Source organism: Labrus bergylta, chromosome 2 (assembly GCF_963930695.1).
Source record: "Labrus bergylta chromosome 2, fLabBer1.1, whole genome shotgun sequence".
Taxonomy (NCBI): Eukaryota; Metazoa; Chordata; class Actinopteri; order Labriformes; family Labridae; genus Labrus; species Labrus bergylta.
Window position 1 is genome coordinate 34298632 of NC_089196.1, and position 15168 is coordinate 34313799.

Below are 15168 nucleotides of genomic sequence, written 5' to 3' on the forward strand. Positions count from 1 at the left end.
ATCCAATATGGATGCGGCCGTCGATTGGACTCATTTGCTGCCTATGTAACAGACAGGTCAGGGTTCGTCCAGTAATATTTACAGTCTATGGTTCTTCAGGTGTGAGCGAGAGGCACGTTATGATGCCGGGGACCGGAGCAGAATAAGCAGGAGAATGTATCAACTTGGAGAGGGAGGGGGGCACGGGGGTAAACTCCCCCACTCACTCCTTTCACGCCGTTATCAGCCGCAACATGATACCATGTTTGCCCCACACACACAAATACACACACACACTTGAGTCCCCACAGTTCGCCGAGTCGGGTGACGAGGCTTTTATAGGTTTGGTGACGTGGGGCTGTACTCCTACGTCATACTGTACTCCAAAAAAACTGTTAGAGTTTTTCAAACAGAAGGGCAGACACTATGCACATTTCTAACACAATATTTCAAATTTCAATACTTTGTACTCAAATGTCGAGATTGGGACTTGGATTGATCCATAACACTACTTAATACTCAAATACAGAGGTTTAGAGTTGAAGAAAGTGGTTTTAGGGTTTAGTTACTCTTTAACCAGAGCTGTCTCAGTGCTGCGGTTTGGTCCAAAACCTGACTGGAAGACATCCAAACAGTTGTTCAATATCAAGAAGTTATTTAACTTCTGAAACACAGCTTTGTCTATCATTTGACCTAACAGAGGAATATTTGATATAGGCCTGTAATTATTCATTATTGTCTAGATTGTTCTTTTCTAGTAGTGGCTTGATGACTGCTGTTTTCAGGGCCTGTGGGAAGACACCTGAAAGACAAGTTTACCATTTGTAACAGATCTGGAGCCATGACTCCTCCTCCTGCTGCCAATATCAAGACAGCAGGAGGAGGACTTTAATTGTTTAATTGTCACTTGTTTTTTATTGGTGAGATCAGAACAATACAGACATTAAAGAAGGGGGTCCATTGTTTTTCTGTAATGTAGAACATTTAACCCCCATTACCACCCCCACCCCCCATTATCACACCCCCCAACCATGAAACAGACCAGCTGGACAGAGTGAACAGAGTCAGCTGATCTTCAGTCATCAGTGTTTCTCAGACCGACAGACGACACAGAGACACTGAAGAACCAGGAGACCAGAACCCAAACCCAGGATAGAGAGGTTCAGTGAATGTGACAGACGACACAGAGACACTGAAGACGACAGGTGTTGAAGGTGTGGAGGTGGATCAGTGTGTCAGAGGAGACTCTGTAGAAGGACAGAGAGCCAGCAGGACAGTCCACATACACTGCTACTCTGTGAGAGACAGAGGAGGAGGAGGAGGAGGAGGAGATCTCTGTTACTCCTTTATTGTGCCTGACAGAGTAACCTCTATCAGAGCAGAACAGACTCCAGGACTGATCATTATCTCCAAACAAACATTCATTCATGCCTCCTCTCCTTCTGATTCCTCTGTAACTCACTGATACATAAACATCTCCTCTCCACTCGACCTCCCAGTAACAGCGACCAGTCAGACCAGTCCTACACAGCAGCTGAGAACACCAGTTATCAAATCTGTCTGGATGATCAGGATATGACTGAAGCTCCTCCCCCCATGTCACCTTCCTGTTGTTGTCAGACAGTTTCAGTTCTCTGTTCACTGTGTTTGTGTCCAGTTCCAGCTCACAGGCGTCTGATGGAGAGAACGAGACACAACACAGCTGCAGGTTATCATCTGTTCATTCATCAACAACTTTACTGACACTTACTGATAGGGGTGTAAAGGTACACGTACTCGGACCGGACCGTTTCAGTACAGGACTGATCCGAGTACGCACGGAACAAAAGTGATTTAATCTGTGTTCCCACACGGACCGCAAAGCAGAAGCACACCTCAGGGTGGAGGAAGGCTGCAGCTGCTGGTATGGGACACAGCTTTTAGTTAGTAACTTGTAAAACAAGTTCAAACATAATCTGTGCAAACTGTGCAGATTAGTAGTTCCTCGAGTCCTGTTGGTCTGGACAGTTGCATATAACCGGGATGGAGTTCTTTTTACAGACTTACTCTTAAGTTTTGTTTTCATTTTCAGCGATGATCCCGCTCAAACTAAGAGCAAAAGGGGAGGGGGAGACGCGTCTGTGTGGGAGAATAACCTGCAGCATGATAGAATGAACACCTCCCTCCCCATTCCCACAATAATGGACAAAGAGACGTTGACAAGACGAGAGTAGTGTGCCGTTGTTGTTCAGCGGACATCGGGTACGTCACAGGCAACACGTCCAACTTATTAAAGCACTTGAAAAGGCACCACGTGAACGTAAACATCACTGCAACTAGGAAAAAACAGACAGCCTTTTGCTAGTAATTCTAAACGGGCCAAAGCCATAAAAAATGCCATTGAAGTTCTTATATCGACAGAGGGAAATATTAATAGTTCTGAAACTACACTGTCCCAGATGTGATTAGGTTTATTATGTGCTCAAAGAGCATTCAAAAAAGTGTTGCCTTCATAAACTAAAAGGTGGAAGTGTAATTTAAAATAAATATTTTTATATATGGGCTATATTAATGACTTCATTTCATACTAAAATACTTTATTTCATTTGTTTTTTTAATTTATTGGAGACTCTTTTGGTTGAAGGATGCAACATAAGTTTATTTAAAGTTTTTTTTTTACAATGTTTAATTTAAAATGTTATTAAAAAGTAACCTGAGCAGGTGTACAAGTCTGAACTGTCGATGCTGCACTTAGTCCAATGTGTAAAAGGGAAATTATGAATGTTCCTATAAAGAAAAAAAAAGCGTTGCATCAGGTCCCTTTACTGTAGTGAAAATGTACCAAACCAAAGCTTCAAAACTGAGAACTGTAGCGAACTGAAATGTTTGTGTACCGTTACACCCCTACTTACTGAGAGCCAATCAAACTTACAGTTCATATTCAGCACTGAATGATGTTTGACAGCACTGAAATGTAATAATCCACTTCTAATCAAGTTCAAATGGAGTTACCATGGCAGCCAGGAAGAATGGAGATCCAAATCAACAAACACATGCAGTGAATAAAGTCTGACTAATCAAAGTGCAGCACAAAGAATCTATGAACCATCTGCTGTCTCCAACTGTTCTGTCCTCAGAGGTCACATTCAGCACAAACAGGAGCCTCATTTCCACTTTCACTGTCACACACAATGTGATGGCAGCAGGAGTGTGCCACGTCCCTTTGTTCTGTCTAACTAGTTTTAAACTGTGTTTCTGAAGTCATGGAGACCATTTATTTTCCATCAATCTAGGCTCTACAACATACATGTTTTTGTTTTAATGGAAATTTAACTGGACTGGATGAACAGATCAAAATCTGAAGAAACAGATGACAACTCAGTCCTTGTGAGTTTTTCTCTGCTTGTCTAAGGTGTAGGCCACGCCGTCCCGACCTCACCTGGCCACCTGGCGGCCTGCAGCTGACTTGTGTATTGTTGTTGGATGTTCCTGCTGGCCTGTACTATGGTGATCGTGGACTTTGCTGTGTGCCTTACTGTCTGCACAGCCAGAAGACGAGGAGGAGAGCTAGCTTATGTCTCTAAAGATATTCTGTTTCTATTTCATCACTGAATTCACGTCTGGATGTTTTTGAGGAGAGAACTTGATGTTGGAGACTTTGCATATTTACATGTTTATGAAAATGAACGTCAAATCAAAAATGATTTCTGCTGTTTTTAAAGTTGATGAGCTCCACGAGCTCGACTACGAGCAGCCGGCCAGCAGCCAACATCAAAATGTGAAATGTCACAAAAACTGCATGTTGTAAAATATACATTTCTGTTGGATGTGATGAATGGTGATTTTCTATTCACTGGATTATCACTTTTATTTCAGTTTACATTTTTTATTTCATATTTAAACTCTCATGAGTTTCCATCACCCTCACTTTTATCATCACTTTGTGTTACTTCCAGCCCTCATCCTGTTGTAGTTTGAAAGGTTTAATCATAACAGAAACACAATCTGGACAGCAGCAGGCACAAACCAATAGTTATCTAACCTCTGAATTTAGCCAAGTCATAAGATCATGTTCTGATACACAAGACACACACACACACACACACACACACACACACACACACACACACACACACACACACACACACACACACACACACACACAAACTCTTTCCTGTTAAGAGACCAGTTGTCTGTCCAGGAAACTTCTAGGAAATGGTCTTCATATAGCACACATGTTGTAATTGCTCAGTGTGTTGATTGCCCATAAAAGGATGATTGGGATGTTATAAAAGTTCCGGTTGAGCGAGGACGCTGGCGTGTATGTCGCCGCTTCACGATCCGTGACAAAAATCGTGTTTCTTTTGTGCTATCTATGCTTCTCCCTCCTACTTATCCTCTACTAACAGTCTGCAAACAGATCGACTTTGCTGCTGCTTTCAGTTTGTGTAAACTGACAGCTACTCACCATCTATGACGATCAGCTGTTAGCGCTAGCCGCCGATCAGCTGTTAGCTTCTCGCACAGCTATCAGGATATCCTCACCAGTCTGTGATCACTGGACCCTCGCCTGCCTTATTGGTGACCATGCTATCCCCACTGTAGTGTCTGACCGGCGCCATCATCACAACAAATCACACGTGCACAGCAGAAACCTGATACCTGTTGTTGTGTGTGTTGACAGAACCACTCCTCTCTCCCCCTCTGCTTCAGAATACACCACCGCCTCATTTATGCTGCAGAATGCTCGCTCCCTTAACAACAAAGCAAACCTATTTCACTAAATATCAAACTTTACTGACAGATCCATGTCATCAGAATCATTCAAACCGATGGTTTTATTTAGGCTATAATCGCGCATGTAGTGAGCCGTTTCCAATAAGTAACTTTCATTATGACAATATATAAACATAAAATAAAAATAAAAAATAAAAGTCTGCCACATACATATTGCATCAGCGCCGTCTCGCCTTCATCATCCCGGACGGACCTCAGAGGACCGGACTTATACACTAATGTAATCACTGATGTAGAGTTAAACATTAGACTAACACAAAGACCATAGAGCCTCCAGTTTTCATTAATATATTTCAATATCTTGCATTTATCATCAATTGTGATTTTTAGTTTTAATAAAGAGTGCACAGAGACATGGCGATGGCTTCACACATTTCACCTCCTCCATACTCAGCACATCTTCATCAGCTGCATGTATTTATTCTGTAAATAATTCAAGTGTGGACATTAAGTCGGGGCATCTCTGACACGATCATTAAGCCATATATTTGATCATAATTAGTCACAGTGCAGACGGAGATGCCCACAAAAATATGTGGCCAACAATTCAAAGTTTTTGTTGGTTGATCAAACCTTTGATTAATAATATGATAGAGTGAGGGAGAATGCTGACTGACGTGTCCTCTCTGCCACTATATGAAGAAATCAGTGTGGGTCCTGTAAACATGTAAACATTGCAGATATACTCGTGCGTAATGATGAACGGTGGATGTTTTGGCACATAGGACAGCGTGAATGCAGCAGCGACGTGGTGTCATTCTCTGAATTTTCTTCAGTTCGTGATCCTCCTGCTGCAGCAAACTACCGATATGTCCATTTTATCCTTCACTTCATTCACATGTTCCTTTGTTTCTGGGTCAGAAAGTTTCGTTTCTTCGTCTAAACTTCAGTTTTCGTGATCCAACGCTGGAAACCTTTGATCTGCCCCCTCGTTTGGATGCATTTTCATTCACGAGCTGCTTTGCATTGACCGTTTATGGTTGAATGTGGGCGTGTAGAGGGCGGAACATGGGAATAATCTACGTGCGCACATTTCCAGGTGGATGGTGATTTATAAAGGGAACATTGCGTGCAGGTGTGCGTACGAACGGTTTTATAACTCTGAATCATTTTGTGCGCACGCCATTTCCAGGTTTTTGGCACACGTACATTTTTAGTATGAATTTTACGCACTCTTTTATAAATGAGACCCCTGGTCATTTTTAAAAACCTCCTCAAACACCATCTGTTCACCAAAGCATTCAGCCTCATCTAACACTCCCCTCAGCGGATCACCCACTCCCTTTCTCCTTCATTTGTTTGTCTAGTGTTTCTATCCTTTCTCTTCTCTGTTTGTGTTTTTCTATTCCTCTCTTGTTGTCTCCCATTACGCCCCCACACACACACACACACACACACACACACTTTGTAAAGCATCCTTGGGTTTCATGAAAGGCGCTATATAAATCTAAGTTATTGTTATTAACTTCTCCGAGAGAAATAAACAAATCCTCTATTCACAAGCCATAGTCTCTGTCTGATTGTTCAAGAGCATTTACTCTTCTACACTCCAACATGTGCTGCTGTGTTCTGATGAAGAGAAATGAAAACACACTCACACTTCCTCAGACCAGGCTTCAGTCTGTGCAGTCCACTATGGTCCAACCTGGAGGAAGAAACCAGATCAGAATCTATTTCATACATCTTCATTTAAATCCAGCATCAGACAAGAAGCAGAGTTCATCATTCAGAAACAGTGAGACAGCTTCTGTGTGTCTGTCTGTACCTCAGTGTCTCCAGTCTGCAGTGTGGATCCTCCAGTCCAGCAGACAGCAGCTTCTCTCCTCGTTCTCCTGGATGATTGTAGCTCAGGTCCAGATGTCTCAGGGGGGAGGAGCTTAGAGCTGAGGCCAGAGACACACAACCTTCTTCTGTGATCAGACAGTTTGACAGACTACACACACACACACACACACACACACACACTTACACATATAAACACCAACACACACACACACACACACACACACACACGCACACACACAACATGCTTAACATCCATTGGTCCATTCTTCTCTGTTTTACCAGTAACATCCCGTCATAACCATGCAGCTGAACAGAATAGACTTCATAATCTGATACTAATCAATATTTACTCTGGTGACAAATAGTGAAGGTAAGACAGAGCGTGAGATAAACACACAGACTGCTTTGACATCAGCAGTGATGTAGAAACAGTTCTGAACTGTTTCATCTGAAATAAAGATTCTTTAGTTCTTTATGTTCCAAACATTATCCATGGTTTGTTTGTTGGTGGGGAAAGAACTTCATATTTAACTTTCTTTATTCCAGTCCAGCTTCCTCAGACTAAAAGACTGAGAGCTATAGAACGAGCTCAGAGCTTTACAGCTTTAATGTGGAAACATACAGGAAAACTTTAAACCACCACCAAGGCCCATTTAATAAATGATTCATCAAGAAAACATGATCTTAGATGAATAATGTGGATCAGCTGCACACTAACCTGAGAGTGTCCAGTCTACAGAGTGGACTCTTTAATCCAGTAGACAGCAGCTTCACTCCTGAATCATGCAGGTTGTTGTTGCTCAGGTCCAGCTCTCTCAGACTAGAGGACTGGGAGCTGAGGACTGAGGACAGAGCTTCACAGCTTCTCTCTGAGAGGTTACAACCACTCAGCCTGAAGAGGATTCAGAAGAACACAAATGAAAGCAATTACAAACTATAGTTGCTATTTCTGAATGAAGAGAACTACAGTTAACCTGGATAGTTATGTGAGCACGTACAGAGCTTTGTTTGAAGCTTTGATCACAGGCAGCAGCCTCAGAAGAGCCTCCTCTGAAGAAGAGTATTTCTTCAGGTCAAACACGTCCAGATCTTTTTCTGATGACAGTAAGATGAAGACCAGAGCTGACCACTGAGCAGGAGACAGTTTATCTGTGGAGAGACGTCCTGATCTCAGGGACTGTTGGATCTCCTCCACTAGAGAACGATCATTCAGTTCATTCAGACAGTGGAACAGATTGATGCTTTTCTCTGCAGACAGATCCTCACTGATCTTCTCCTTGATGTACTTGACTGTTTTCTGATTAGTCTTTGAGCCACTTCCTGTGTGTGTCAGCAGACCTCGTATGAGATTCTGATTGGTCTCTAGAGAAAGACCGAGGAGGAAGCGGAGGAACAAGTCCAGGTGTCCATTAGGACTCTGTAAGGTCTGGTCCACAGCACTCTGATATAAATGTTTTGGGTTAGGTTTTCCTCTGAATAATTTAGACCTCCGAGATGTTTTTTGTTTTTTTTGACATCAGATTGACTCCAGAGTTGATGAAGGTCAGATTGACATGAAGAGCAGCCAGAAACTCCTGAACACTCAGATGGATGAAGCAGAACACCTTGTCCTGGTACAGTCCTCTCTCCTCTTTAAAGATCTGTGTGAACACTCCTGAGTACACTGAGGCTGCTCTGATATCGATGTCACACTCTGTCAGGTCTGAGTCATAGAAGATCAGGTTTCCTTTCCGCAGCTGCTCAAAAGCCAGTTTTCCCAGAGACTTAATCATCTTCCTGCTCTTTTTATTCCAGTGTGGATCTGTCTCAGCTCCTCCATCATACTTGATGTTCTTCAGTTTGGACTGAACCACCAGGAAGTGGATGTACATCTCAGTCACGGTCTTGGGCAGCTCTCCTCCCTCTCTGGTCTTCAGCACATCCTCCAGAACTGTAGCAGTGATCCAGCAGAAGACTGGGATGTGGCACATGATGTGGAGGCTTCTGGATGTCTTGATGTGGGAGATGATTCTGTTGGCCTGCTCCTCATCTCTGAACCTCTTCATGAAGTACTCCTCCTTCTGTGGGTCAGTGAACCCTCTGACCTCCGTCACCATGTCAACACACTCAGGAGGGATCTGATTGGCTGCTGCAGGTCTTGTAGTTATCCAGAGGTGAGCAGAGGGAAGCAGTTTCCCCCTGATGAGGTTAGTCAGCAGCACATCCACTGAGGTGGACTCTGTGACATCAGTCAGGGTCTCGTTGTTTTTAAAGTCCAGAGGAAGTCGACACTCATCCAGACCGTCAAAGATGAACACAACCTGGAACTCTTCAAACCTGCAGATTCCTGCTTCTTTGGTTTCAGGAAAGAAGTGATGAACAAGTTCCACCAAGCTGAACTTTTTCTCTTTCAGCACATTCAGCTCTCTGAAAGTGAATGGAAATGTGAAGTGTATGTTCTGGTTGTCTTTGTCTTCAGCCCAGTCCAGAGTGAACTTCTGTGTTAAGACTGTTTTCCCGATGCCAGCCACTCCCTTTGTCATCACTCTTCTGATTGGTTCATCTCTTCCAGGTGAGGCTTTAAAGATGTCTTCTTGTCTGATGGTTGTTTCTGGTCTGTGTGGTTTCCTGGATGCTGTTTCAATCTGTCTGACCTCGTGTTCATCATTGACCTCTCCAGTCCCTCCCTCTGTGATGTAGAGCTCTGTGTAGATCTGGTTCAGAAGGGTTGGGTTTCCTGCTTTAGCAATCCCCTCAAACACACACTGGAACTTCTCCTTCAGGTTAGATTTGAGTTTACGCCGGCACTCTGCAGCGACTGTCCCTGAATAAAGAAAGAACTGAAATCAATGAACAGATTCTGATATAGATCACATGACTATCTGAGTTTGGAACTTTAAACCTCTTTGTCCTTTTTCTAAAATACTAAATCTGTTAAAATGTTCTTACTGCTCTGCAGACAGTCAGCCAGCTCCTCCTGCTTCATTCTCCTCAGGAAGTGCAGAGTGATCTTCAAAAATGCCTCTTTACAGCTTCTCCCCTGCTCTTCATCCTCACTCAGACTCTCTAAGCATTCTGGGTAATCTGGACTCAGAACCCTGTGGACTCTCTTCAGCTCGTTCTTCACAAAGGTGATGATGTTCTCCTCCAGCAGCTGGAACAGAAGGAGACACTGGATATTTAATATAAACTGGTAGAACTCAACATGTGGTTCATCTGTCAGTCTGAAGGTCAGCTGGTCTAAACAGAACAATAACTTAGCATTAAATTATTGTAATGGTAGTATATTAATTAACAGTGTGTTGAACACACCATAAAGATGGAGTCCAGGTCTGTTGGATTCTGCTGGTCTGATTGATCTCTGTGAACGTTGGAGCTCTCCTGTTGAACTCTGTGACAGGACATATTACACAAGAAAACAACAGGATATATATAACGAAACTCTGAGCCAAGATATGAGTATTAAAACAACAGCGACATAACATTAACTTGATTTTTAATTCTCACCTTCCATCAGCAGGACATCCATCTTTAAAGTCAATAAGGCGACCCATAGACCGGTCACTCTTTATGGACACACAGCTGGGTCCAGGAGAGTCTGGTCTCTGTTCCTGCATCCTGATACAAACAAACAGCTGGTTAATGAAAGCATTTAGAACAAAGATAATTTTTAATCAGATTGTTCCAGTTTAAACTGGCAGATGGATAATCAGTAATCAGGAGGCAGAGGTGAAGTTCTCCACAGTTCTCTCTGTTTCTATTAGAACAGTATCTCACTCAGAATACAGCCAACACTGTGTCTGTCCTCAAATTCTTTAGACTGATGAAATTAAAGTTAACAGAAGACGACTTAAACATAAACACAGCTCAGAAAGATGCTGTGGTTAGTAACTGAGATTTACAGATAGCAACATGCAGTAATATGATCTCACAGAGAGAGAGAGAGAGAGAGAGGGAGGGAGAGAGAGAGAGAGAGAGAGAGGGAGGGAGATATAGGAGCTCCAGGTGCCAGTTCCCCCAGTAGTCTAAGCTTATAGCAGCATAACTAGGAGCTGGTCTACACCAGCGCCAGCCCTAACTATACAATTTATAGTTACTTTTAATTTTATTCTTAAAAACACAGAGTGTGTCTGCCTCCCGTACCCCGACTGGAAGATGATTCCAGAGGAGAGGAGTCTGAAAACTGGAGGCTCTACCTCCCATAGTACATTTAGAGACCGAGCAGCATTTACAACGAGCAGCAATTACTGTTAGGATACAGAACAGATCAAGATCAAGAACTTGTCCATAACAACTTCAGGAACCTCAACCTGGAACTCACTTCTGGGACAAAGTCTTCAGACTGACATCACTTCAGATGGGAATAAGTGCTGCTTGAACCATCACAGTAGTTTTTATATTGTGAGTAAGTCCAGAATATGGATCCTACAAGGTTTGTAAAAACACTCAAGAGCTTTGAAGATCTTTGTCTGCAGTCTTCATGATACATCTGCTCACCAGTGTCCTGCCAAGAACACTGGACCAAATGTTTAGTATACCACCATGACATCATCCCTAATGTACTGAACATGCCTCAGCTGGACTCAGATACTATTCACTAAAACAAGGATCAAGTGTTAAACTATGTAGTCCAGGAGAAAGTGTAGTCAGATATCAGTACAATGGTCAGCTGGATCAGCAGGATGTATGGACCAGGTAGGTTAGTGAACTTGACCTGCAGCTTTCAATGCCCAACATCTCACCAGCAGAACCTCATCAGGTTCAGGATCTGGGCTGTGGACAAAGTCAGGACATCCAACATCCACCTCGTGGACCATAATCCTCTAATCACAGTTTTTAAACCGTGGCTCCCATCCTTGATGGTGCATGCTTTTAAAATGGACGTGCAGAAGCAGACTCTCAGTGAATGGAATCTGATATTGTGGACAGTATGTCTGTTTGTTTTGGTCATCATTGGGAGTGAGGAAGGAGAGGACTTTCATTCTATCTTTTATTGTTCATTCAATAAAAATGCTTTAATTGGGGTGCTGGTGGCCTAGTGGTTAGTGTGCGTGTCCCATGTAGGGAGACTGTAGCCCTCCAAGTGGGTGGCTCAGGTTCAAATCCGACCTGTGGCTCCTTTCCTGCATGTCATTCCCCATTCTCTCTCTCCTTGATTTCTGACTCTATCTACTGTCCCGTCTCTAAATAACGGAACAAAAAGCCCAAAAATAAATCTTTCCTCAGATTTGTCTCTTTTTAAGGTTTGGCCTATTATTTTGACTTTGTCTAAGAATATTTAGCTTCTTTCTAGTAGGGCTGTTTTTGCTTTAAAGTCATAAAGTCCATCACACTGTCGGCTGGTTCTGTGTCAGGCAGGTTAAGTTCTGACAGGGTCGGGGAAATAGGGTGCAGGGAAGGACCCAAAAGCAGAAATAAATGGACTCACAGCTGCAATAAAATGATTCTTTTCCACATTTTACAGCCTTCAGGAAGGTAAGGGTTCAAATACAAACACTTCAAAAGAAAAAACACAAAATAGACCCAAAGCACACAATGATCATGAAGTGGTAAGAAAACAAAATGAAGCTGATGAGGAAAATGAAGACAGGTGAGTAGAGTAGAAGGGAAGGTGTGGGCTATTGAAACCTAGAAGAGAAGGAGGTGAATTCTGAGGACCTCTGGTGGAGAAGTAGGAGAAACAGGAGAAAAGTACGAGTCCAGGGAGAGGTGAACATGGACTGAAGACTGAGAGTGATGTAAATGGCTGAGGATGAAAGAGTGAGCCTACAGAAAAGCAGAACAGAGCTCTTTGTCAATTTCAGATCTCACCTTCCATCAGCAAGACGTCCATCTTTAAAGTTAATAAGGCGACCCATAGACCGGTCACTCTTCATGGACACACAGCTGGGTCCAGGAGAGTCTGGTCTCTGTTCCTGCATCCTGATACAAAAAAACAACATTATTAGTTACTGTGAGCAGCAGATGAGACAGTGATGATGATGATGATGATGATGATGATGATGATGATGATGATGATGATGATGAAGGTGGAGAGATGTGAGTGCTGAGCTGTGACATGGAGAAGAGTCATGGACAGTTAGAGATCCTCACCTCAGAGCTTCATGTTCCTCACACAGAGAGGTTTTAGAGGGAGGGACTCCCTCCTCTGTGTCCTCACACTGATCCATAGCAGAGCGCCCCCTGCTGGGAGAGCTGCACTCTGAGAAGAATGATCAATAAAGAGTTATTACATCTTCATATGAAACTTCATCAGAATCTTCACAGTTAAACTTGTCCTCCATGGAGCTTGACTGGGACAAAAATAAGCAGTCCTGTATTTGGACTGGACCCTCCAATCTGTCCTGTGATCCATGAACACACCATCCTTTCAGCCCCTTGATATGCAAACACTGCAGTATCCCCCAAAACCACCATGAAGCTTTTGACTGACTTCCTGGTGATCACACACTTCTCTCCCCTCCACCTGTGGCTGCATGTTAATACTACTGCTGCAGAAGAATATGTTAAAACTAGGGATGCATCGATTATGGATATGACTTCCAGATTATAGTCTGTGTTGGAGCCATGTTTAGGAGAATGAAGAGTAAGACACAAATTGTTCCAGCAGGTGTCACCTTTGGGTTAAGGTGATACTCTTTATAGGTAGGAACTTTCACTTGGTTTTCAGGTGTTGCTGGACGGAGAGCACATACACTGTTTTGACCGCTATGCCATGCTATGAGGTAACACAGAGTGAGCGTTAATCTTTGAGTCGAAATTTCGTCCGTCTGTCTGTATGAAGAAATGTATGATGTCATTAATAAACATTCTCATGGTTCTTCAGGGTTTAACTTCTCACCCTCACTACTGTTTTCTTATCTATAAGGATCTGAATGCTCTGTCATTTCTCCTCTCCTCCCGCTTACATGGCGTGCACAGTGAGTGTGAGCCCGAGAGAGTGGACCCCCTCCCTCCTCCCCTTCCTCACTCTGCTCTCTGTTCTGTTAGCATTTTAGCATGTTTGCATAGCCTGCATGCTAACTGAGAGTCATCTTTAGGCCTATCCCTGTTCTTCTACTGTAATAAGAGAAGCTAGTGAACCTGGTGGCTAACTGTTAGCTTACAGCTCTTTTGACACTTAAATTAAACAGAGAGTCTTAACAACAGTGAAAAGAGTCTCTTACCTTCAACCAGAGGATTATAATATTTTACAGGACTCTGCCTTCAACACGGAGAACAGATCTGTGTCACAACTGGAGGAAGTGAAAGTTAAAAGTCCTGTCAACAGGAAACACCACAGAATGTTTATCACCATAGCAACAGGGTTTCAAATGACACTGCCCACATTTCTTATAAATAAAAGTTTTATTAAACATGTAATAAAACACTGAAAGTGATCTTGAACCTTCAGCCAAACGTGTCTCACTGCAGCTGTAGAATCACTGCTGGCTGATACTGGCACTCCACACGGCTTCAATGTGGTGTTGAGTTTCATTGTAGCAGCCCTCAACAACAACAACAACAACAACAACAACAACAACAACAACAACAACAACAACAAGTGAATAAAGATGTCCACCTGTTGAACTCCACGCTTCCTCCTCCTTGTTGTTGATCTGTTCTTCTCTAAAACTGTAACATCAATAAAACTTAGGCCTATCTAATCTAAAGTCGTCCACAGTGTAATGAATGAAAAACGTATTAAAAGTTAAACTGTAGACAAACATGATGTAATCTTCATCGTTGTTCTGTTTGAATATTTGACCGTTTAATTAAAGTTAAATATTTAACTGCTTGTCTTGATGTAATCCTCATTTCAGAATAAGCAGGGCTCCAGTGTGCTGTACCATTGAATGACTTTATCACTGTGTGTCTGTGGCCAGCAGAGGGCGCTGTTTACTAACATTACAGTCACAGCAGCTGCTATCAGAGCCTGTGCACATTAGAGAAGCTGTGATGGAAATGTGTTGACCTGTTTCAGGTGACACATGAAGGTTAATGTGAGCTGAGAGGAGAAACATGAAGGATGACGTTTAATTGAATGAACATCCATCAGAAACAAACAAATTGGCTCCTCTTACTTCAGTGACAGTTGTACGAAAATCTTGAAGAAATTGCCACTACAAATAGTATAGAAAGGATACTGACTGACATGACATGACCTTTTGTTATTCTAGTGGCAGTGTAACAACAAAAAATGCCACTTGAGGGAATCCAAAGTCATTTCCAACTCATGGTGTGTAAAAAAGGGAAAGTCCACCGTTGATTATATTTGAAAGTTTTATTTCAACGATCTTAAAGAACACCAACAAAAAGACGGGTGTATAGACAAAACGAGCTCGCAAACATAAACAAAGACTAGGATCCAGACATCTTCACACTCCCACGGTTGAAAAACAGTGTGGCTTTCACTAATTCCCTATCCCCCTTCACCTGTGTCTCCCTTTTCTCCCTACCTGTGGCTGTACTAATTACCACATGTGCCCAGGTGCGCAGGTGACGTAGCAGCAGACAACATTTACATAACTTACCACCCAGCCACACAATAACACACATCAAAGTGGCTACAACAGTTATTACGGCTCACTGTTACTGATGAGAGTAGAGGAGGATTCCTCCTCACTTAGTTACCACATTGAAGATTCAAGAGAAGAATCATTCATGAGC

General features: G+C 42.7%; 1 protein-coding gene across 1 annotated transcript in view; it reads right to left on the reverse strand.

The window, feature by feature from the left end:
• Positions 1-6133: 6133 nt before the first annotated feature.
• The window catches only part of LOC109975750 (NLR family CARD domain-containing protein 3-like), a 393020-nt gene continuing 383985 nt past the window's right edge, over positions 6134-15168 (reverse strand). Inside the window, exon 10 of the mRNA XM_065961443.1 lies at positions 6134-6688. Within this exon, the coding sequence (XP_065817515.1) occupies positions 6478-6688 (211 nt within the window). The 3' untranslated portion in view covers positions 6134-6477. The remainder of the gene's footprint in view (positions 6689-15168) is intronic.